Source organism: Prionailurus viverrinus, chromosome A2 (assembly GCF_022837055.1).
Source record: "Prionailurus viverrinus isolate Anna chromosome A2, UM_Priviv_1.0, whole genome shotgun sequence".
Taxonomy (NCBI): domain Eukaryota; kingdom Metazoa; phylum Chordata; class Mammalia; order Carnivora; family Felidae; genus Prionailurus; species Prionailurus viverrinus.
In genome coordinates, this window is record NC_062562.1 from 168,549,608 (window position 1) to 168,574,711 (window position 25,104).

Consider the following 25,104-nt stretch of genomic DNA (forward strand, 5'->3'; position numbering starts at 1 on the left):
GAACCCACAAACTGAGATATTATGACCTGAGCCTAAGTCAGACGACCAACCGACTGAGCCACCCAGGCACCCCTTTCTCGTGTTTTTTAAAAAGCAAATTCCGAGTCATTTTTCAGGAGAAACTGAGATCCTTCCACCTTTTTATAAAAACTGTTAAGTCAGACAGAACCTGGGCTCGGTCGGCGTGCAAGGTCACTGCAAGGCCACCACCCTTTGTTACTGCCGGAGGTCGTGGGGCTCCCAGTGGGGCACGCGGGCCGGGCACCCGGGTGGAGGTGAGCGCGCTGGTCGTTAGGCGTGAACAGGGACAGGTGGGGGGACGGCCCAGCGCCCCGGGGACCCCGGAGACCCTGCCCTGCCAGGTCCCGCTGCCTCTCCCACCCGCCCCAGGAGCAGGCACCGTGGGCTCAGGGCAGGAAGGAGATGCAGAGGCAGCGAGGGACGCGGGAGCCCCCTGGACGAGGTCCCACGCAGCCCAGAGAAAGGCCCGTGTGGTGACTGCGGGGGGTTAGGGTCCTAGGAAGGCAGCAGGGCCCCCACCCCCGCCCCGCCGAGGCACCAGAATCGCCGTGGGCTCGTGTTCCTGAGTCCGCGGCTCCAAGCGGGTCCTCCTGACCTCCTGTGAGGTTGGGACACAGAGGCCAGCCAGGCCGCCCCCGAACCGGAGGAACGAGTCCTTCGGGGCGACTGGCCCCCCGCGGCTCACAAGTGGGCCTGGCCCCGCCGCTCGGCCCTCAGGGCGATTTCTGCTCAGAGAGTCGGCCACGCGGCAGGCCCTGCCCTGGAGCCCGAGGCCTGGCTGGGCTCCCACTGACGGCGAAGCATCGGGACCCTCTTCCGTGGACTCCCCTGGGCCTCAGGGAAAGGGGCCCGCGAGGGGTCTGTTCCACCGGCAACACTCAGCACAGCGTGTTCTGTCCGGCTCAGTCCGGGTGACCGTGGGACTCTGAGAGTGACAGAGGCCCAGCCCCTGCACCGCTGCCGCGGCCAGACAGCACCCGCTCCTGCCAAAGGCCTGACACCACATGTTCTCCCCTTGGATTAGCCTGGCCTATGGTGTGCGCGGATGGGGTCGCAGCCCCGAGACCTGCGACCGGACGGGGCCCCCGCCTGTCTGGGCTGCAGCTCTGTGCACGGCCTCCGACCCTGTGCCACCCCATGTGCCCGGTGCCGGCTGGGGCAGGAGCGCGCCGGACGGCAGGGAGCCGATGAGGGGGGAACACGCACACGCCGCCCGACGGAGGCGACTTGTCCAACCGCGGTGCAGCCCACGCGAGGCCCCCGCCACCCCGTTCCAGACGCGTCTTTCAGCCTGAGATTGTCACGAAGCTGCAGATGAGGCGTTTGCCCCGTGAAGTCACGCTGAGGCCACGCTGTCGGCGAAATTCCTTTTCTGCCAGCTCTTCACGTTTTCATGCTTCAAACATAAGACAAACACGTTCCCCTCGACACACGCCGTTGTCTGTGGCCTTGTCTGTGGCCACGTGCATGCCCACGGCGAGGGTGGGCTCAGCCCTCCCGCACACCTCCTCCCCTCTCCTCCAGCCAATCCTGTCACTTCCTAGTCAGTGACCCTGCCCTTCCAGGCCCTGAACAGACCCTTCCCCGCTCCCCCGCTCCCCAGGCCCGGGGACCACAACCACCACCCTGTCTCCGCAGGCCTGACTCGGAGGGTCCTGCTGCCCTCTGTCGTCTCAGCCTCCTGGGCTCTGCCATTTGCAGAAAGACCAGGGATCTGTGTCGCCCCGGCCAGCCGGAGGGGTTCTGGAAGTCGCCAAACCTCTGAAATCTGCTTCCTCAATTTACAACAAGGTGTCAGAACGTACGGGCCTCAGGTCCCCTTCTGTTCCGGGGGCCACAGTCCGTAGATCTGGTCAAGGCTCTTCCCGGGGGGGGGGGGGGGGGCGGCGGCGGGGGAGGGAGGCACAACCCCTGAGCTGCATCCCAGGCGAGGGTCCTCGTGGCGCTCGCCACCCCTACGAGCTGAACACGCCGTCTGTCTCTCTCCACGGAGGATGAACTCGGGGACGGTGACCTTGTTTTCCTGCCTTGTTCACCGTGCATTCCGGACAGTGTGCCTGGCAGGGTGTTCAGTAAATACCAGGTTGAAACGAGGCTTCCGTGGCTCTGCCACGAGAGGGACACTGTGGCCTGGTGGCAGTGACCGTGGGGCATCCAGCACCCGTGACAGAAAGGGGCCGGGGAGCCGTGGTGCAGCAGCGGGGGGCAGCCCGAGCCTCGCGGTCACAGAGGCCGCTCGGCCCCGAGAAGGGCAGCGGCGAGACGGGAGAGCTCAGCAGGGCCTCCGAGGTCCCGCTGCTTCAGATGCCACGCGGGCGCCGCGTGGAGAACAGACGGAGGCAGAAGCGAGCGGGGCCGGGAGAGGCAGGGTGGGAGGCACCCGGGGATGCCCACCAGTGCCGTTCCCCAGAGCCGCGTGGCCCGGCGGGACTCCCCGCGATGACGGAGGTGCTCTGTGTCGTCCGCCACGGCAGCCACGAGTCGCGTGTGGCGTTGGGCACGTGATGTGTGGCCAGCATGACAGAGGCACTGATTTTCAAATTGTAATTCACTAAGTAGGCACATGTGGTTAGTGGAGGGCTGCTGGCTTTTAAAAAGTTCAAGGAGCCACAGGATATTATTTAAGAAAGGTATTTTGATAGTCGACAACAGTATCACGTAGTTGAAAGTTGCCGAAGAGTCGACTTTAAATGTTCTCACCACAAAAGGAATCGTAACCACGAGGGGCGATGGAGGTGCTAACTAACCTTACTTTGGTAATAGTTTTGTAACAAATACATTTATCAATTCACCACGTTGTATACCAGAAACTTACACAAGGTTCGATTGCAACTATATCTCAGTAAGGTTGGGAAAAACTTTTAAAGGCGTTTTGATCTTGTTACTTGTGACAGATACTGAGTCCTGATGCACAGGCACTCGTGCGGGCGGTATCATTCAACTAGTCTGGCTGAGCTTTGTGATCTGTCGTGTCTCTTGGTCTCCAAACCTAGTATCCCGTCTACTACTCTGACCTGCTGTTAAAAGTTCGCATGTCTGGAGGTGCCTGAGTGGCTCAGTCAGTTAAGTGTCTGTTGATTTTGTCTCAGGTCATGATCTCACAGTCTGTGAGTTCGAGCCCCACGTTGGGCCCTGTGCTGACATCTCAGAGCCTGGAGCCTGCTTGGGATTCTCTGTCTCTCTCTCTGTCTCTCTCTCTGCCCCTCCACTGCTTGCACTGTCTGTGTCTCTCTCTCAAAAGAAATAAACTTAGAAAAAGTTAACGTAGGGGAAAACTTTTTTTTTTTTTGAATAACAGCCATTGTAACGGGTGTATTCCTTATACCAGACAATTCAGGGCAGACTTTAAAAAAGGGGCGGGTCTGTTTGTTGGCAGGGAAGAGGCAACCATAGGGCATCGTTATCAAGGACACGGGCTGTCAGACGAGCCTGGGTTCACCTCCCGGCTAGGTCACGTGGCGGCTGCGTGACCTCGGGTGGGGGAAGCCCAAATGTCTTTACCTGACAAATGGTAATGAAAGTGTTAAGTCCGCAGGGCCGTTGTGGGATGACCACTTTCAGTGTCAATACGTAAGAAACAAAGTTGGGGACAGATCTTTTAAAAAACACCCTGCGTGTTTCCCACACGGATTACGTATTGCTTTCCGGAGAATGTAGTTGTCACCGGCCGGATGAACGCAAAGGGTGTGTGCTCACACACGAGGCCCAGAGGGACACACACTAAAGAGTTAAGAGTCGTCCACACCTGCAGAGTGTGCCACACTCGGGCCTCCCCGCACACACGCGGGCGTGGCGGGTGGGCGGTGGTGTTCACTCAGGGCCGTGCGGCGGGGCGCTCGGGGGGTGGGGTCGGTCACGGCCCCGCACGAGTGACACAGCCGGCCGCCGCCCCCTCACGGTGACCCAGCAAATACGGCCGTGGGGAGGCACCGTCCGCCTGGCGCTTACAATGCCTCTAAAAGATCACAAGAAAAAAACCCAAACGTGGGCGAGACGTCACTGATGCGCGGAGAAGGCACAGCTTCGGAAAACGTCTCGGCTGCACGCGAGCCGGGGTCTCCCGAGCGGGAGGAGCGCGCTCCCCGGGCTATGCTGATGCGGGACGGACGGATGGACGGACGGAGCTGGAAGCGCCCTGGCAGCGGCGGCAGGGACGCGACGAAGGTGTTTACGGGTCGGGCAGGGGGCCGGGGGCCGCTCGCTTTGATTCCAAAGGGCATTGTCATCCGCCTGCTAACAAACCAGACGGCGGAGAAAGCACGTGAATCGCGCCTCGCTCATTCTCCAAGGTCCCTGAAGAGGACGAGGGCCTTAATCTCCGAGGGCCCCGTGTGAACCCGCGGGGGCTCCGCTCCGGGCCGCATGCGCTCCCGGGCCCTGCCGTCCGGATCCAGGGGCTCCGGTGTCAGCGTGGGGCACTCGGCAAGGCTTGGGAAAGGCGTTCTTTGGTCCCCATGCGATTCATTCCTTGGAAGAAAAGGAAATGGGAAGAAAGGTTTCGTGTCCGGGCTTTGGGCCTTTGATCATTTGACGAGCGAGGTCTGTGGCGCGGCCTCCGGCTCTCAGGCCAGACAAAGGCAGCCCAGGCGCGACAGGCCGGGCCAGCTTGTCCCAGAACAAAACCGGGGGCGGGGGCGCAGTGTGGCGGCCTGGGAAAGACCCACTTGGCCGGCGAGGGGCCGTCCTGCCCTTTGATCTCTCCTGAGACCGCGGCCCAGGCCCCAGGTCAGGGGATTTCACACCACACGCCCCCTCCCCGGGCAGAGGGGAGCAGGTCAAGAACAGAACGGGGGGGGGGGGGGTGACCGATGGGCCAGGGCCTGGGGCGGCCCTCTCTGGCCGGTTCCCCATGGCTGGGCTCCATTGTTGACGGCCGCCCACACTTGACGTGGGATTTGACGTTACATGGCACAGCAGAGCGGGTCAATGCGGGCTGGGGCTCGGACAATGCCGGCACCCCGCCTCCGGCCGGCTCCTCAGGCAGGAACATTCTCGTCCACAGCTGCCTCTCGCGAAGCAGCAACTGCACCTCGCAGCATCCGGCTGTGCCGCACCCCCTCGCAGGACACCCCGGTGACCCCCGCCCCCCCCCCCCCCCCCCAGCACTGGGAAAGCGTGGCGTCCGTCCCGTGCCTCTGGGCGAGCCGGGGTCCACCCTGGCTCGAACCCACACGGGAGGCATCTCGAACACGAGCGCCGGTCGGGCTCCTTCAGGAGGAATTCTGATTTAACACGAGGCAAGCGTTACGTGTGCAGCAGGCCGAGAAGGGAGGGCAGGTACCAGGGGCGAAACAAATTCTGCTAGAGCTCCCGTAGTTGCAAGTTTGCAAACGAAAGGATGTGTTTGATAAGACACAGTAGCATTAGCGGACAGGAAGCTTTTAACTAAAAAGATTAGGATCACGTTAAGCCCTAAAACCAAAATACGTCTTCACCAGTGTCAGACCTTTTGTGTTTTTGCGTCAGTCTCTTTGTTTGTGCGTGGCCAGCACTCAGCTAATTTCGGGCGCTTGAAATAGTATTTGGCGGCACAAAGCCGATCTCGTTCTCCCTCCGGCGTCCGGCCGGGAAGCCGTGGACGTCCGGCAGGGTGTGGGGTGTGCAGCCGGGTTCAGTCCTGGTCCTCCGGGAGCAGGTGGTACCAGCAGAGATGCCTCACGCGCTTGTCTCTACGTGTGAAACAGCGGCCTGCGGGCTCATCCACACACCCGTATCCTTGGTCTGGAGACGGGCTCCGTTTCTCTTTTTTTTAACCACGGGAAAGTGGAGTAAGGAAAATGCTTATTTTAGAGTTGCCAGCATCGGCGTGAAAATGTACTGAAATTGTTTTCTTTTTTTGAATTATTAAAAAGTTTTTTGGATGTTTGTTCATTTTTGGGAGAGAGACAGAGTGTGAGCAGGGGAGGGGCGAGAGGGAGACACAGAATCCAAAGCAGGCTCCAGGCTCCGAGCCGTCAGCTCGGAGCCCAACGCGGAGGCTCGAACTCACGAACCGCGAGATCATGACCTGAGCTGAAGTCGGACACTTAACAGACTGAGCCCCCCAGGCGCCACTGAACCTCATTTCTATAATCCGCTCCTGCTTCTGGGCAAAGGACGTTCTGGAAGGCGGGGCCTGTCTGCGAGGACACACGTGCGAGTGTGTGTGTAGATGGAGGGACCGTTTGGTTCACGGGTGAGAGAGACGGGAGGTGTCCCCACCTCCTTCCGGGGCCCGTGGGTCGTGCACGGGCACCACAGGGAAAGCGGTGTTTTCTCAGAGCAGCTTGGGCAATGCAGCAGGATCCTGGGTTGCCATGGCGACTTGCGAGTGACCGTCCAAGAGGTGGGTCCGACACGGGGGTTTCCCCGAACGTGACTGTGGAGCTCGCTCCCTGGTCCCTAAGGAGACCCCTCATGGGTTTCTTCCCGAGACCACGTTGTGGGTGCTGCAGACCAGCTCAGCGCCCACACGTCCACGGGAGCGAAGGGGCCGGGGCTTACGTCCTGCTCCCGTGGTCCGCCCAGTCCCAAGGTGGGGGGGGGGTGCTCTCCCCGTGGCCCGCCCAGTCCTGAGCAGGAGTGGGGGGGCCGCTCTCCCCGTGGCCCCTGCTCTCGGGCACTGTTGGCGCCCCTGTGCCTTCTCGCCGTGGGGCGCTCAGGGTGCAAGTCCCCGTGCCGCATTTGGGAGGAAGAGACCAGGAGGAGAGGCCACGTAGGTGCAGGTATGTCGAACAGGGGGTGTTCCGGGTTTTATCTGAGATAAGACGGAGTCGGGCGACCGCAGTCACCCCCAGAGGCGTAGCGGAGTCTGGAATGACCGACGCTGTATTCTGCAGGTACGGTTTATGCCAACACCTCAAGGGTACTACGAACTGCATTTAAAGCTCCAAGCGGCGTCTTCGCCTCGATCGCGATCATCATAGCATGTTCAGCAGGCGCTTACCCGGCCCCCGCCGTGCGCCCAGCCCCGCGCCCGACACCGGCAGCGAGGGAAGAGCCACAGAGACACCGTGCGTGCTGCAGACAGCTTTCACGTGATCCGGGGAAGGGACAACGAGCGGCTAATTTCCTCCGAGGCCGCCGAGAGCATTACCCTGAGGTTGCCACGGCAACGCTGGCCCCGCTCGGCCCCAACAAAGCAGCCCGCTCGCTCGGAGCCTCACCTTTGGCCATCTTGTTGAGAACCATGTCGATCAGGACGTAGGTGCCGCTCCTGCCCGCGCCGTCGCTGCCAACGGAAGGGGAGAGGTGAGAACGCAGCCGGGGCCACGTGAACCCCGCGCCCACCAAAGCCAGCAGACGGCCGATTGCCCTCTGCGTTTAAGGGGAGTCGTGTGGGGAGAGGGAGGCTGTGAATTTGAGAGACAGCGGAAGAAAGCGGGGTGAGGAGGCATCGCTGGGTGGACGAGGGGAGAGGGGGGAGGGGCAGGGGAGGAGGGAGGGAGGAGGGGGTAGGAGGAGGGGGGAGGAAGGGATGGGGGAGGGGAGAAAGGATGAGGAGGAGAGTAGGAGAGGAGGGAGGAGGAGGAGGGGGGAGGGAGGAGGAGGGGGAAAGGGAGGAGGGAAAGGAGGGGGAGGGAAGGGAGGAGGAGGAGGAAGAGGAGGGGGAGGAGGAAGAGGAGGGCGGGAGCCCCCCACCCTCGCAGCAGGGATTAGCTATGGTGCCTGCGTGGATTTGCTCCCGTCTTCCTCTTTCCTCCCAGAGCCGAGGGGCCACGGCCGCCCTGACACCGACAGGCGCCTTCCAAGCCGTCCACCCGCCGCCCGGGACACCCGTGCCTCCGGGCCGTTCCCTTCCGCTCTCTGACGGACCCACGGCGCAGCCCCCACTGGTCCCGCGCGGAAGCACGCGGACCCGTGCAGTTACCAGGCACCCGACGCAGACACACACGGTTACACGCGCGTGGCTCCACAGCACACACACTGACACACGGTCAGACACCCACACGGAGGCGTGCACACTTGTCGGCCGATCGGACCGTCTTGGCGTCTGATCTTTGGAGACGTATTTCCATTTTGGCCCAGCAGAAAGGAACATTCTACGCTACAGAGCACGGCTCTTCGCCAGACCCGGGTGGATGTGAAGCCCAGGGCGCGAGGGCACCCTCACACGGGCGTCTGAGTGCCTCTACTTACCGGGGTGAGTGCAGCCCGTCTGGGTTTTGCCCACAGGCCAGACTCACGTTAACCAACTGGGGGCGGCCGTCCCTCCGGTCACGACAGAGTCTGTCCCTGCTCCTAACGGGCCCCACGCATTTCTCAGCAGCTTGGCTCCACACCTCGTGAACTGGTGGCTAAGACAAGGCCACGGACCACGGACACCGCCTCGGGGTTTGCGTGAGAGCCACGAGGGCTGAAGAAAAACTGGGGCGGCGGGGCCCAGGCCGCCGGAGACCGGGTGCGGGACGCCCGGCGGCTCGCGGGGAAGAGCGGGCCACGTGCGGCTCACTCGGGTGTCAGTGCAAGAAACACGCGGCCGCATTTAGCTCGAGGGCCTAGAAGAGTAACTTTGTATCTCTGGTTCCCTTCAGAAGCGCCAGTTAGATGTACTTATCACCTCACTGTGGCTGCCTTCTGAGGTGGCGAGTGCGTGTCATCCACGTGCGAACTTGTACTTGCCTGCAGTGAACAATTATTGGACAAGAACGGCCCCTGTAGCACTTGTTTACTTTTCTGAAACGAAAAGAGACAGAAATTACGGTTACGCACCACGACTCCTGTCTCCCGCCTCGCAAAGTAACTCCCGAGCCAGAGTCACGGGGCCCATCGGTGGCACCGCTTCCCACAGCCTGTGTCACCAAGTCAAAATCACACGCACGTTTTCGAAGATTTATTTTCCTTGTCGGGGTTAAGTTATGAGACAGAGCTTTAAAAACAACTCTTACGTTTTCACCATCTTCCCTTCCCTGGACAAGCCAGACCCCGGGGGGCTCGGTCTTTGGCCTGCCCCGCCCCCACCCCGCCCCCACGTCTGCGGCTCCGCTCAGCCTGACTTTTTGTTGTGACGTGGGCATCTAGACTCTGCTAGAACGGCCGCGTTCTGCGATGTATTGCTCCAAGTTTCTTACGTCCCAGATGTCCTATCGGAATGTAATATGAGTATTGTCTCAAAAGGGCAGCTTAAGGTCCCTTCTGGTCCGTCCGGTGGGTCCGGGCTTCTTCCTTCCACAGAAACCTGAGCTTACATCAGAGACAAGTCCTTCCTTTGTACACATTTGAACATGTTGACAAACAACTTCGCTGTGCAGATTCTAGACCAGGATTTATGAAAATTAACAAGGAGCTTAGATTATCTCGTGACCGAGCCCTGAATCGAAACAGAGGGCTGATTTAAAATTCACTGTGTAAGCTCCAAACGTGTTGGAAGTCAGTGAAACCACTAAACTTGCTTACAAAGTACATGAAAATTCTCAGCAAAATACTTCTGAATAGAGAAAAGTAAATGAGCCAAACGCGTGAGGGGGCTGTGCTCGAAACTGCTCTGTGTGAATTTCTACAATGTATGACACGGGGCAAAATTAAAAAAAGAGAGAGAAAAGAAAACCGGTGCAAAAAAAGATCTTTTCCCTCGCACCGGAAACAGGAAAACGCCCCATTTCCCTGCGGAGGCTGGCCTGCCCGGCGCAGAGACGGTGTGGGAAGTGCGTGTTCTCTCAGCGGGTGGCCTGGCTTCCAACCCCTGGACGCGGAGACGGACGGGGCGCTGGGGGCAGGCGGCTGGCCCGGGCGCCCGGCGGTACCTTCCCCCCAAGCACAAAGCTGGTCCTTTCCATCTCCTCTACGAGTGAACGGAGTGAGGCCCACACGCCCCGCCGAACAGCACGAGGGGAGCCCAGGCGTGAGGCGATGTGCCCTGCGACGGGGCCACCCCCACGCCCCTCGGGCCGCCTCCGGCAGCATTTAAAGTTGGCAGGCCACCGAAAGTCTTAAAAATGAGACGACCCACGAACACGGGCGAAACAGGCTGCTCGGTGGCCACCTCTGCTGGAGCTTCGGCTCGCTTTCGAGGCGCACGTTAACGTTGGGGTGGAGCGGGACGGTGAAGGAAGCACGCGTGAGCTCATCGAGATCGAGCAAGCGTGCCACGGTGCCCTCAGAGTTCGTCGTGGGCCTTTGAGAATAAAACAGATTGAAAAACAGACCCGCTACTTTCTCCTAGTAAAACTTTCCATTCTCGGGGCGCCCGCCTGGCTCAGGCGGTAGAGCGAGAGGCTCCTGGTCTTGGGTGGTCAGTTCCAGCCAAGACCATAAGTGTCTTATAAACTCAAGGTGGTCGAGATGAACACCCAGCATCACGTTCATTAAAGTGGTAATTTACAACCGGAAGTGGAGGTGGTCTGCATCTTAAAACTCCCATCCTTGACTCGGGTCGTAAGGTCAACAGAGCTTTAGGTTTGACAAAGTACATGCCAGACCCCAAGATGTGCCTCAAATGTGAGCAACGTGAGGTCTGCCAGCTCATCTGAGGCTGTGTGTGTGCACGTGCCCTGCGTGTGCATGAGTGTATGCACTGTGTGTGCATGTGTGTGCACCCGCCCTGCATGCATGCGTGTGTGCATGTGCCCTGTGTGCACGTGTGTGTACACACTGTGTGCATGTGCCCTGCGCGTGCATGTGTGTGTAAGCACTGTGTGTGTGCACCCCCTGCATGCATGCGTGTGTGCATGTGCTGTGGGCACGTGTGTGTACACACCGTGTGTGTGCATGTGTGTGTAAGCACTGTGTGTGTGCACCCCCCTGCATGCATGCGTGTGTGCATGTGCCATGTGCACGTGTGTGTACACACCGTGTGTGTGCACGTGCCCTGCACGTGCATGTGTGTGTACACTCTATGTGAGCATGTGTGTGCACCCGCCCTGCATGCATGTGTGTGCACGTACTGTGCACGAGCGCCTTGCATGTACATGTGTGTACGCACTATGTATGTGCATGTGCCCTGTGTGTGCGTGTGCACCTGCCCTGTGTGTGGGGCGAGACCTTCATGTGTATGTGTGTGTACACACTGTCGGTTCATGTGTGTGAGCTCTGCATGTACATATGTGTGTACACACTGTGTGTGTGTGTGTGTGTGTGGGCACGTGCCCTGCGTGTGCATGTGTGTGTATGCACTGTGTGCGTGTGTGCACGTGTGCCTTGCATGTGCATGTGTGTATGCACTGTGCACATGCATCCTGTGTGTGCATGTGTGTACGCTCTGTGCATGTGTGTATGTACCCTGTGTGTGCATGTGTGTGCCCTGCGTGTGCATGTCTGTGTATGCTCTGTGCACGTGTGTGTGCATGTGTGTATGCACTGTGTGCATGTGCGCCCTGTGTGTGCATGTGTGTACACACTGTGTGCGTGTGTGCCTTGCGTGTGCATGTGTGTGTATGCACTGTGTGTGAGCATGTGTGTGTGTACACACTGTGTGCATGTGTGTACCGTGTGCATGTGTGAACATACTGTGTGTGAATGTGCCCTGCGTGTGCATGTGTGTGTATGCACTGTGTGTGTGCATGTGTGTGTGCCCTGCATGTGCAAGTGTGTACATACTGTGTGTGCATGTGCCCTGCATATGCACCGTGTGCATGTGTGTGTATGCACTGTGAGCGTGTGTGTGTGTATGCGCTGTGTGCCCTGCGTGTGCATGTGTGCACAGTGTGTACTCTGTGTGTGTGTGTGTGTGTGTGTGTGTGTGTGTGTATGTGTGTACATGTGTAGAATGTAGCAAGCTCAGAGTCAGATTAGATCTAGGACGGCTTTATTTTTGTAGGCCTTTTACTAGAAATCTCTCGGTCGCTGAATCTTTTTAGATGTGAACCTCCAACATTCTGTTATACTTCGTACTGGGCTGTCCAGTCTGTGCTTGTAAAGACTAACCCAACGTCTGCACGTTCACACCCTGGTCAATCACAGGTTTTGGTCATTTTTTCTGAGGGGGCCAAGTACAAAAATAGTACATTAAGGAAAGAAAGAAACAGTAAGCGTACTGGTTTCGGAAAACCATCACCGGAAGGAATCGCGGGACCGGAGTGTCCCACTCGCAGCTGGTCAGCCTCGCTTTTGGCAGAGTGCAGTAAGCACGGCCCCCTCGGCAAAGAAAAGTTGCTAAAAAGGAATTCCCGGCACCTACGAGGGCAGCCTGCTTCCGAATTCCCGCAGTCCCCGTTCTGACTTCACAGAGTATTTAAAACATTTCTCTCTCCAGCGCGCTGTGACCGGCCGCCCGGTGTGGCCCACGAAGGTTTCGCTGTCATTTTAGTCGCCACGTTCAGCCCCGCCCCCTGCCAAACCTATCCACAAAGGGCCACGAGCAATCGAGGAGACGCGCGGTGTGCAAACAATGTGCCCGCGTGGCTGAGAATTTCATTGGCAAAGAGTCACGTGCTTGTACCGTCACAACGTAAAACATCACAAATAGAAGGGCAGGAGCATCACATCGTCAACAAAAGCGTTCACCTGGTTGACCCAAGATACAGATGCAGATTATTCATGAAGGTGGGCAACACACAGCTGTCCTGTGTCACTCGATTAGAACAAATCATCAGCAAGCCAACGGTTGCAAACATGGAGAAAAATGGAGGTTAGATATATTTCAACAGGAGCATTCACTGAGAAAGAACGATTAGTAATACAAACCGACCCACGGGTCGCTGAGTGACAAGGAGCCGCATGCAACCCACAGCGAGCAAAGGTCAGAGGTCGTGAGAGGCTCAGGAAGGGGGCCCCCCACACTGCCCAGCAGCAGAGTCACAGCCTCCAATGATCACTTTTGTGACTATGCAACTGGGCTCATATTACTAGCTGCAACATCACAAAAATGACACTGGCCACCGCTCATTAGCTGGCAAAGTAAGGGTCTGAGTGCCGCTGCACACAGCAAGAAGTGAGAGAGTCAGAGAGAGAGACAGAGAGAGAGAGAGAGAGAGAGATAATTTTTAAAAGCAAAGCCCTCACACGTGATGCTAATGATCTCAGCTCTGGCAGCTTCTCTTTAAAGTGTAAATGCACTCCCTCTGGGCTCCAGAAGGAAGTAATTACACATCCCGGTGCCTGCTGCACACGCCGGCCAGAGCGAGGGAAGGCTGGGCGAATGTTCGGGGCGGGGCGGGAGGAGACCTGTGCGTAAGGTGACCAGTGTCTTCAGAAGCCGTCGCCCCTGGCCGATGGCTGAACTTTGGGCGGCTCTTTTCCCCAGAAAACCGCAAAGTGGCAGTCCGTGCCTGAGCGCGGCCCTCCCGAGACCGTGGCCGCTCACGCCCTTTGTCTGGTTGGTCCGCGACAGGCGGGCTGGTGCCACACGAGGCAAGCCCGCGAAGCTTGATGTTTGAACAGACTTGCACATTTCAAGTTAACAGAAAACTTTCCGGAGCCGTATCTCCTAAGCCTCTGGGGGAAAGGGAACTTGGGGACTCAGTGTCTCTTCATGACAGGTGATAAGCACAGAGGTTGCTTGTGTATTGGTCAGTCCCACGTATGGATACGGACGCGGACGTGCGCCCATATGCATACATGTACAAACGCACCCCATGAGCATAAAGACGGGGGTCAAGAGGAACGGCTATCTTTGTAGCCACATCCATTTTGCCAGTAACGCCCCTTGTTTGGAGACTCTATCTCAGGAAATGTGCCCTAGGTAAGATTTTTAGGTAGCACGTCTTCAGAAATAAGTTTGTATTACGACAACGAATGAAATAGCCAGGAAACTGGGCTGGGCTGGGAAGGAGCTGTGTGGAACCAGGGCTTGGGGCTGCGTTCAGGACTGGGTGCGGGGTGCGCGCTCCGCCTCTCTGGGCAAGGTGACGGAGCAGGGACGGGTCCCCGCGCGTGCACCGTGGCCGTGGCGCCTAGGGTTCGTCTCTCCTCGAGGTTTCACATGCTCTTTGATCCAAAGAACCATTCAAATAAAAATCTGTTTTGCTTTTCAAGGGCAAAAGAAATAGCATCATAATAACCTTGAGAATGTCTCACACAGAAATTCAAGAAACGCAGAGATGAGCCTGAAACCCCGCTCTCTCGAGTGACACAGCGTGCATTCAAGGATGAATACCATTCAGACACAAACCGCTGTGCGACTGTGTACGAGGCTGGGTCAAGGCACATCTTGTTTCCTAAGTCCTTGTTTTGGACATTTGTCTGCTTTTGGTATCGGGTGGTTTCCCCATCAGTGACACGCAAGAGAGGCTCTGGGAAACCGAGAGCGCGGTCAGCCTGTTGCTCAGCGCCTGCCTGTCCTTGGCGGATGTGTACGTACCGCCACACGACAGCCAATGCTGACCCACCGTCATCACCGAATCCAATGGACAGTCAAAGCCTCCGTCTGACATTTTCCCTCTTTTGCCTCGTCAATATCTTCCTGGAAGATGGCTCCCAGCATTCATCCCAACAGGTCAATAAACACACTTGATAACAACACCCCCCCCGGGCGACTGGCTGACTGCGGCGGGAACAAAGACTGGATGTTTCCAGACCGTCAGCTTCAAACTGCACTAAAATACACACGGTCATGTGCTAATCCCATCCAGGCTCTCCCGCCAAGGTCCAAGGTCATCCAGGGCAGAGTCTGGGCCCACACTTGCCACATCTCATCATCGTGTCCAACCAGATAGTCTCCAAGATAAGCCTGTCTTTTCCTCATCAGTGCCCTGCGAGGCACAGACTTGAGGACTCGACCACTTAGAGAATCTGATCAGAAATAACCACCTTATTTCCATAATTCTAAGGTATCTTCGTCCCCCATTTTGACTCCTCTAAAACCAGAAAACATCTTGCGGTTAATACGTACCATTAACATAATTTCCCTCCCCTCCCCTCTCCTATATATATTATAAATACAGTTGATCCTGGAACAGCATGGCCTTGAACTGTGCGGGTCCACTGATGCGTGGATTTTTTTCGATAAATACAAGGCAGCACTGAAAACGTACTGTCTCTTCCTGGTGATTTTCTCAATAAGGTTTTCTTTTCTCCAGTGCACTTCATTGTAAGAACGCCATGCGTGACGCACAGGATATACAAAATATGCGTTAACTGACTTTTTTAGGTCACCGGTAAGGCTTCCGGTGTACAGCAGGCTGTCGGCAGGTAAGTTTCAGGGGAGTCACAAGTTCAATGTGATTTTCAACTGTGTGTGGGGCTCGGTGCCTCAAACCCGTGTTGTTCTAGGATCGATCGTATATTTATAATCTACGCAAAAATATAACAGATGTCGTGTCTCACGGCAAACGGCCTCTTGGAGGCAGGAGACCGGTTATCACACGGCGTCCCCTCCTCCCTGACGCCCGCAACGTGAAAGCGTTAACCCGCCGGTGCACCATCGGTCGTACCTGCGGAAATCCAGGAGGGACCTCGCGGAGGAGGGCACCCCGCGGTCGCACCAGCTCAGGAAGTGGAACTGGGTCACGGTGCGCGTCTCGTTGGTCTGAAGGTTCTTCAGGTAGAAGCTTCTCACGAGGAAGTCCTCACACCAGATGTGCTCGGAGACCAGGTTCACCTGGATGGGGCGGGGCGGGGGGGGGCATTGGGAACGTGAAGTATCATCGTCTGAACACGGAGGGATTTGCAGGAGCCAAGGGCGAATACCAGGGGGGCAGCTCGCGGGCCGACGGCGGGCTGCACGGCCCCTCCCACCGACTCAATTTTGACAGGGTTTATGCAAAAGATAACTCTGTGCGTTTTAATGTCACGTAGACGCATTAGTCAAATTATCAGAAAACTGTGTTTGGATTCAAAACTATTCCAGCTTCTGTCTTTTGTATTTCTGAGCTGTGTAAACCTTCAAGGACAACTGTACTTTCGGGCAAGACACCAACGGGTTCCACCGGAGCTGACATTTCACCGCGGTGGTGTCACCGAAAGGTGGAGAGGAGCCCAGAGGGTTCACACGGAAACTGACCCGGGACTTCTCAGGGTCAAGCCCATTCTCAGCCCCCTAAAAGCCACGGCCGCGTGATTTAGGGTTAATTTTCACACTTCCGCCATGGGGCTTTGGCATTCCAATTTTAACGCAAAACCATGCACACACACAGCACTAGTCGCTCTGCCCGCGTTCACTTGGTTCGTCGTTGACGTGGGTAGAAAGTCCAGCAAGAGAAAGAAACGCGTGGCCAGGCGGCCCTCAAGGAAGGTCAAATCTCAGACACAACCCCTGGGACCACTGAGCCGTGAGAACAGCAGGGGAGTGTTTCCTAAAACAACCCCCCGCCCCGCCCGCCGTTCCTCGGGGCCTGGCTCAACGGGCCTCCCCGGGAGGTAACTCTTTGGTCCTCTCTGTCTGGGTTTGGAATCACGAAACTTTAAAGGCGAAGACCGGGCCGTCTACGCCAGAACCCGCGGGGCCACGGCTGTTGGGAGGGGCTGGGTATCTGGGGACCACGGGGCCCTGGGGACGCCTGGCCCGCCCACCAGCCTTCCCAAGGGGGAGCTCCCACCGGGGGCCGGGCGACTCATGCTCCTCTGGGCCCTGCGGGCAGGCGCTTGGGGGAGTACCTCGTAGACGTGGTAGAGGCTGGAGCCTTCATCTGGCCAGTAGTGGCAGCACTGGCAGATGCCGTTCTCCGAGAGGGAGGTCAGCATGACGATGACCACGCAGCCGCTCTCCCACACCATCTGCACACAGAGAAAGGCCCACGGCCACAGTGTGACCAGCGATCCCCCAGGCAACGCTCGCGCCGCTCAGATACGCGGGCCAGATGCGCCCTGTGCGCAGACTGGACACTTTTACACCATCTCTAAATGGCCCCGTGGTTTCCACGTTCCGTGAATTATTTAAAAAAAAAACCCCAAACAACCAGTGACTCATTCCGTGCCTCTTAAAACCTCTTCAAATCCACGTTCAGCTGTCTGGCCTCCCAACTTTTGATCTGTAAAGGGAACTTTCCATAACGCAACACGGAACAGACACCATGGCGTCTGAAGGCCCCCCCCCCACCGCACACCCCAGGAGCAGGCGGACGTGCACCTCTCTGGAAACGTCCGCTCCTCTGTGTGGCGCACACTGAGATTGGTTGACACAATCGGGTTTTGTCATGATTCTGCGTGACGTTCTTCCCCTGTCCCACCAGAAGCCAGCTCTGCGCATTACGGAAAGCGGTCACCGGGATTTCATTTGCTTACACAAAATACGGCAGTGCGGCTCAACGAAAACAAAACTGATTTAATAATTCATGACAGCCACACGACAAGGCGTCTCTGAGACAGAGTGAAGCGATGAATGGACCCTGAAACGTGGACAACTGGCAGAGGACTTCTCAAACACAGCTCCTGACTTTGTGGCTGTGGCCCTGTGTGTTAATACTTTGAGCGTAATTACCAAACCATTAATCCCACGGGGTATGCTGAGGCAGCACTGCAGACTTTAAAAAAAACATTTTTTTTTAACATTTATTTTTGAGACAGAGAGAGAGAGACAGAGCATGAACAGGGGAGGGTCAGAGAGAGAGGGAGACACAGGATCCGAAGCAGGCTCCGGGCTCCGAGCTGTTGGCACAGAGCCCGACGTGGGGCTCGAACCCACACACCGCGAGATATGACCCGAGCCAAAGTCAGACGCTTCACCGACTGAGCCACCCAGGCGCCCAGCACTGCAGACTTTGATGAGCATTAAATTATGGAGTGGAGAGGAGTCTGCTTTTCCTGATGGGGGTTGTGTTAATGTCACAGAGACATTTGTAAGCGGCTGCATGTAGATGTAGGTTCAGTAGATAAGAGAACTCCTATTCCTTTTATTTAAAAAATTTTGTTTAATGTTTATTTTTGAGAGAGAGAGAGAGAGAGAGAGAGAGAGAGAGAGAGAGAGAGACAAGAAGGGGCAGAGAGGGAGGGAGACACAGAATCTGAAGCAGGATCCAGACTCCGAGCCGTCGGCACAGAGCCCGACGCGGGGCTCGAACTTACGAACCGTGAGATCGTGACCTGAGTTGAAGTCGGACGCTCAACTGACTGAGCCCCCCCAGGCGCCCCTTTAAATTGCATTTTAAAAACAGACATGTCTACGATATTTTCTTCTTTCACCTCGGATTAAATTCCCGCACGGTAAGACTAGTCGATCCTGCTTCAGGCCCTTCATCGTGTATCGTTTATGTTAGCGTTTAACGGAAGCTGCTGAAGCGTTCACGAGAACGCCCACAGGGAAGTACGAATTGTGCCCCAGCCCGTACACCTTCAACGTCTTCGGTGCAGATCCCACGACGAGGCGAGGATTCAGGCCGTGTGTGTGTCTCGCGGCCGTCAGGCTCCCAGACCTGCCCGCGGGATCGGTACTTCTAGCACATGACAACTTAACGTGTCTTTAGAAGGTAGAGAAGCTCATTGAGGCCATTACGAAAATGAGGAGGAACACAGATTTTATGAGTGTAATAAAACTACAATGATCTAGACCATAAACTAATCACCTAACACTCCACTCATGGTACCCAAGTGTGACATTGGGAAGCCCTCACTTGGAGAGGGGCCTCCCCTCCGCGTGGCCCCCGCTCGTTGGGCCGCGCTCGGCACTTCCACTCAGGGGCCCGCCCGGCTCTCCGAAGACTGGCTTAAGATTAAATCCAAATGAAACTTAATTTACACAAACAATCCCAAAGGCGCTCTTGGGGATCATATTTCTTTTTAGGTCACCGTGTGTAAGAGCAGGGAGGGGAATTTACTAAATCAAGCCAACAGGCGGCCCGCTCGGGCGCCAACGTCACGAGGCCGTGGCTTCTCCGAGCCTGCCAGCTCGGGGGGCCTGCACCTGTCTGTGCGCGGGGGTCGGGCACGGCCGAGTCCAAGCGGCCGGCCCTCACCGCACGCTGCGGAAAGTTCACGTGGACTCCGCCGGGAGACAAGGCGCCAGGGGAAGTTCCAGCTAACTCAGGTTCCGCTTATAACCAGGGACAGCTTCCACCATTTCCCCTCCCTTGGCCTGGTTTTCGTGGGGGCAGCGCCCGACTCCAGGGGGAGTTTCTCCTCCAGGAAGCTGCTGTCGCCTCAGGGGCCCCACCGAGTCTTGGAGGCGTCCCGAAACAGGCAGTTTGCCGAGCGAGTGAGCTGACCGGGTCCGGGCCACACGCGGTGATTTCTAGCACTCTTCTGTTAAGTGTCCAAGAACAGGACAGGCTCTAATCCACCATGACGGGGTCCTTATGAGAAGAGAGAAACCCCACGTGAGAGCAGACACAGCGGATAGCAGGGGAAGCCACGTCACGAAGGAGGCGGAGACCGAGTGACGTGGCCACAGGTCCCGGGCGGCGTGGGGCCGCGAGACGCTGCAGGGAGGACGCCCCTCTCACCACTCAGCACGGCCCCAGGGCTCTCAGAGAATACACCTGTCGTCAGCCCCCCAGCTTGCGGTCACTTGTTGCCGTAGACCAGACACGGGTACGTTAGCCCCCGAACAACTGGGGGTGAGGGGCGCTGACCTCCGCGCAGTCGAAAATCCATGTTTCACTTCTGACTCCCCCAAGACTTCACTACCGACAGTCTCACCGATAACATAAGCGGCCGATGAACACATATTCTATATGCCGTATATATTATTTGCTACGTTCTCATAATAAGCTGGAGAAAAAAAAATGCTGTTAACAAAGTCATAAGGACGAGACTACCTTTATAGCGCTGTCCTGTAGTCCGCGTGGAGCGGGCCCCGGCAGCTCAGACCCGAGCCCCAGGCTCCGCTTTGTGCTCGCCGTGCGTGGCCTTCCCGGGGGTTGGGCACGCCGGCTCTAAGCTGCATATACTAACCTAGCTGGAGCATGTGCAAAGAAACTGTAGCGTCCCTTCATCCGGAGTCTTTTTCGGGTACTAACCATTCAGCAAACCAAACTCTATCGAAGCCCCGCCAAGACCTGATTAAAGGAGAGTGGCCCGCCCCAGACAGCAGACGCCCAGGCCGTGCTGTCTGCCAGGGACCCAGTTCCTCCAGACTCAACTTTCTCCTTCCTCTACCTAGATCTCTTGTGATGTGTCCCTCTCCACCCTGTATCACCCTTGTCACGAGTTCCCACCCTTCTCCCACCAGACTGGCATCTTGGAGGAGCCTAGACGCTGGGCTGCCTGACGCCCCTACCCTCCGCAGCGGCTGGGAAGGTGATGTGTTAGAGCGGATGCTTGGTGGAAAACAATGCGTACGTTTAAAAGACATCATTAGAGTATTTCTGTGAAAAGAGTAACTCAAAGAAGAATGCTGTCAAAGCCATGCCTGTCCCAGGACCCGCTTAACGTACAGAAGAGCTCTTTTATTTTTTATTTTTGTATAGCCCATAGACCGTTTGCACTCATGTCGGAGCAGCTGCTACGAAGTAGACGGCTCTCCCCAGAGTGGGCTCCACACCCCTGCAATCCTGACCGCGCGGTTCGTTTCGGCGGTACTTGCTTTCGTGGGTGGAACGGAGGTAATCTTCAGTCTGGCAACGAGGAAGGAGGCTGACTCACATTTTTAAATAATAAGGAGTCAGTTTTTGAGGCTTAACAGCACGTGCATTTCACTCCTTGTGAGCTCACGGACGTCAGCTCTGCTGTGGTCTCAAATAGATCAAACAAGAAAGAACCCACAAGTGTCCGTAACACCTCTGGCAGAGGAGACCCCCCTGCCCAGAACACAGGCCTCGGCGATGTGGTGTTAAGCTTTCCAGTTCTGCTTCTGCCCTACAGTCCCGGGCTCGGTGTCGAAGCGTGCACTTTGGAGATGGTGATCTGAGCAGGTAACGGGTAGTAACGTTATGTCTTCTGCACGACTCACAGCACCCCCAGCTGACCGGCCTCTTAGTAAACAAATGTGTCCGCGTGGGCTTCCCTTCGAGATAAAGCGACGGGGTAGCGCAGTGCTGGCGGCGGCCGCGGAACGCGGCAGGGGCAGGTGGGCAGGAAGCGCGCCTGGCGGCCGTGAAGGCGGGTCCTGAGCCCCAACCAGTCACGGCCACCACGCGATCTTCTGTACACAGCAGCCCCCGCCTCCGGAACAGTTTTGCCCCGGCAAGAAAGAGCCCTCTTCAGAAGTCGCAGCGGCCCGTTTCGTCGTCCAGCAGATGGGACGCGGCTGGGTGTGAGCGCCTGTCATTCGGGAGTTTCCAGAGCTCCGCATGGGACGTTTTAGTCCAACCTGTGAGCAGTCCCTGTGGCGGTATTCCCAACAGGGATCTGCCCGCATAGGACGTTACCGCACCTCAGGGACCTGTCACCGCTTAGGACCGTTCACAGTCCCCAGCCTGCTTCACCTTTCAGGTTAAATATGCACCTGACATATTGTATCCTAGGTAAAAACGCCCTGCTCTGGTGGCCATTTTTCAAGATGGGAACCTGATATCAATGCATCAGATCCAGTTGTGCATCCCAGAGGAGGGGGAGGAAGGGAAGGGGGGGTGAAGGCAGATGAGGAGGAGAAGGTAGACAGGAAGGAAGGAAGGAAGGAAGGAAGGAAGGAAGGAAGGAAGAAGGGAGGAAGGAAGAAGGAAGGAAGGAAAAGAAAGAAGGAAGAAGGAAGGAGGAAAGAAAGAAGGGAAGAAGGAAGAAGGAAGAGAGGAAGGAAGGAAGGAAAAGAAAGGAGGGAAGGAAGAAGGAAGGAAGGAGACAGGAAGGGAGGGAGGAAGGAAGGGGACAAGGGAACCGGTAAGACACTTACGAGCACAATAGCGAGCATGTTTTCTGCTGTGATCCATGACATCAGCTGAGAAAGAAACTCAGGTTGTGTGTTGTTCACCGAGGCCTGAGTTCGAAGTTTGGCAAGAGGACGCCCGCACTCTCCGTGGCGGTGCTCCCCAAGCATAACCGCGGACTCCCCGGCGGAGCAGGGCTTTCCACCCCAACTTTAAGTACGGCAGCGTGACAAAAGTTTTCTCCTATCTTTAAAGGTTTATGAGTTTAGGGGCGCCTGGGTGGCGCAGTCGGTTAAGCGTCCGACTTCAGCCAGGTCATGATCTCGCGGTCCGTGAGTTCGAGCCCCGCGTCAGGCTCTGGGCTGATGGCTTGGAGCCTGGAGCCTGTTTCCGATTCTGTGTCTCCCTCTCTCTCTGCCCTTCCCCCGTTCATGCTCTGTCTCCTTCCGTCCCAAAAATAAATAAACGTTGAAAAAAATTAAAAAAAATAAATAAATAAAGGTTTATGAGTTTAGGTGCAGGAAATTCAACAAGACTGAATATTTGAGGGGCGCCTGGGGGCTCAGTCGGTTAAGTGGCTGACTCTCGATAGCGGCTCACGTCATGATCTCTCGGTTTGTGGGATCGAGCCCCACGTCAGGCTCTGTGCTGACGGTGGGGAGCCCGCTTGGGATTCTCTCTGTCCCTCTCCCTCTCCCTCTGCCCCTCCCCTGCTCGCGCTCTGTCTCTCAGAACAATGATGGGACCACCTGCCCTCTCACCCCCCGCAGACCTGGGCCGCGAGAGCAGGGCAGACACACAGCAGACTCGGTCCTCGGCCCATCCGGCCTCCGGGCTTTGTCCGACTCTTCTTCCGGTGTTCTCGTCCTGCCCCCGCCCGCCCCCGCGCACAACGAACTTGGAAGGGAGAACGTGTGCGTTCTTTGGCTCCCCTCTCGGAGCTGGCTCAGGGTTTTTTCTTGGCCACCGTAAGAACCGTGATCGAGAGACACCCAAAGATAAAAACACTACTTAAACCCAGCCCATCGCTTCTGGAAAGGAGAAGGCGTGCTTCCCCAGCTAAGACCTTACAGCAGAAAGTCTTCAGAGAGCGGGCGACCCAACGGGACCGCAGGCTGTTTTTCTTGCTGAAATGGTAACGGCCAGCGTGTTGACGCTCACCGGGCACCCGCTGAACTCCCGCTGCCCCGAGCGGGTCCCGCCGGCCTCGGCTTCCCTCTGAAGGGGCTCACTTGTCAGGCAGGGCGGGCACGGCTAGAAACTCACGAGCGTCCTCTCGGCGGGGCCGCCCCGTGGTGAACGGGGAGCGAGAGCGGTCCACCTACCACGGGGACCGTCCCGACTCCCGGGGCGGGGGCGCTGCCGCGACCCGCGTCCGGGGGCTTTGCGCATGCTGGAGTACGTTCACACCGGGAAACGGCCCTCACGTGCCCGAACTCCTGGCGTACGACCACCACGCCTCCCAGGCACCCTGCACCGGGGAGGGGGGGGGTGGGCACACGTGGAAGCTGCCTCGCGGACAGCACGCGGCTCTGCCAGCGTCCCCCGAAGATACGAGACGAGAGATGGCAGGCAGCCGCCTCCTCCCCAGAGGACAGGGTGGCGGTGCCGGGCCGCGTCGGGGCCAGCCGGGGTGGGGACGCTGCTTCGGAGAGAGAGCAGCCGCCCGTGGCCAGGATGACACGGACTGGCCAAGTTCCCCGGGGGCTTCCCCTTCCTCCTGCTGCCCGGCCAGGCCCACGACTCCCCAGCTCACGTCTCAGAGATGCCCCTTCTCCGAGAAAGCTGCCCTGGTGCTCCTTTGGAGACGGCTGGCACGGTGGTCGCCGCCCCGGCAGGTGCGGAGCTGACTTCCCTGCAGGGAAACCCCGCGCCCGGCGAGCTCCGGGACACACCTACACGTGTGTGAGGAACACCAGCTTCGCGGGCCCGGCCTGGGGAAGAGCGGCACGACAGCTCCGAGCAGGGCGTTTACTCTGTGAACGCGGCGTCTCCACGGTCGGACTGCTTTCCGTTCTTTTCTATTTATGGACCGGCGATGAGTAACGCCCTCCCCGCCCCTGCACCTTCTTCTTTGTAAGGAGCGCGGGTCGTAAGAAGCGTCCGAATCTCACAGCTCTGGGTTAACACGTGCCCGGCCTCCGGCCGGCCGTGTGGATTTGGGAAGGTCATGCAGACCCCCTCCCCGGACATCAGCCTTCTGGTAGGATGGGGGTCACGACTTCCTCTGTGGTCAAATACACACAACACACGACGTACCTTCGTAGACATTTTAGGTGCACGGTTAAGGGGCGTTAGGCACACTCACGTTCCCGTGTGACCATCACATCACCGGCCCCAGAACGGGCCATCTTCCCAAACCCAAACTGTCCCCGGCGAACTCCAACCGCCCTCACGCTGCCCTGCTGCCCACCCTCCCTGGACCTGACCCCCTCCGACCTCACGTGAGGGGGACCCCAGGGGCTCAAGTTCGTCCTCGGTCGATAGGGGCGTTGACCGAAGTCACATCTGAAGCACCTGCCCAGGGTCTAGCAAACAGTAAGCGCTCAATTAGTGTTATTCTCTCTTCCCGCTCCCTTCCTTATGTTAACTTGGACTTAAACGTTCCCTTTGCACACGTGTGTGTGTGTGTGTGTGTGTGTGTGCGTGTCTTTCTCTCAGAGCAGCCGTGTAGGCCCCGTTACACGTAGGGGGACGTCCTCCCGGGTGAGGATACGCGTTCCCGCCTCAGGGGCCGGACCCGTGGACGATGGGCCTTCATCGCCTTCTCCTTCCCTGCCCTCCTGACCCCACGTCCCTCCCAGCACGGATCACAGACACCAGAGCAGCTGGGTGCCTGCGGGCCATCCAAGGCTGTGCCCGCTCCAGGTGTTGGCTCCTTCCCAGACGTTAATGTAGACGCATTAGAAGCCTCCACGTTTCTGGGCGTGCTGGACCTGGCTCTCGTCCCCCGATGACGACCTGCCCTCACTACCCTTCCCGCCCACCCTCCTCCTCTGCCCCACCCGCCCGGCGGCCTCTCTCTGGATTCCCTCGGTGGCCGCGGGTCTGTCACAGCAGCTCGGTACCAGGTGCTCGATTGATGCTCTTTTCTTAGCCGCTGTCACGGGTGGAACAGTGTCCCCCAAAGGTCATGCACACCTGCAGCCTGTGAACGTGACCTTCTCTGGAAACGGGGCCTCTGCAGAGGAGGCCACACTGGTCAGAATGGACCCTGAGTCTAACGACCGCGACCTTCTAGGAGGGAAGTTTGCTCACAGAACAGACACCCCGTGGGCAGTCACCGTGCGGATGCAGGCAGAGGCGGGAGCAGTGCGTCCACAAGCCGTCCACACCGAGCGGTATGCCCGCGAGCCTCCACGGCGGGAGCGGTGCGTCCACGAGCAGTGCCACGACCGGAAGCCAGCCGCGGAGGCGCAAGCCCGGATTCGGACCTCTGGCCTCGGGAGCTTCTGTGCCACCTTGTTACAGCAGCCAGAGCAGCCACGGAAAAGTTGTGCCGACACCCTTCCCTCTGCTGCTTCCTCAAGACCACGGCGTCGCGGTCAAGGGC

At 57.8% G+C, this 25,104-nt stretch overlaps 1 protein-coding gene across 2 annotated transcripts in view; it reads right to left on the reverse strand.

Annotated features, from left to right (window-relative positions):
* The window catches only part of PTPRN2 (protein tyrosine phosphatase receptor type N2), an 805,972-nt gene that overhangs the window by 8,148 nt on the left and 772,720 nt on the right, over window positions 1–25,104 (reverse strand). The window contains exons 18-21 of one of the 2 annotated variants that reach the window (XM_047850353.1): window positions 16,471–16,590; window positions 15,309–15,475; window positions 8,623–8,676; window positions 7,167–7,231 (exon numbers count right to left, since the gene is read on the reverse strand). In XM_047850353.1, coding sequence (XP_047706309.1) covers window positions 7,167–7,231; window positions 8,623–8,676; window positions 15,309–15,475; window positions 16,471–16,590 — 406 coding nt within the window. Of the gene's footprint in view, window positions 1–7,166; window positions 7,232–8,512; window positions 8,677–15,308; window positions 15,476–16,470; window positions 16,591–25,104 lie in introns of those variants that run through there. The other variant, XM_047850352.1, reaches the window with a different exon arrangement.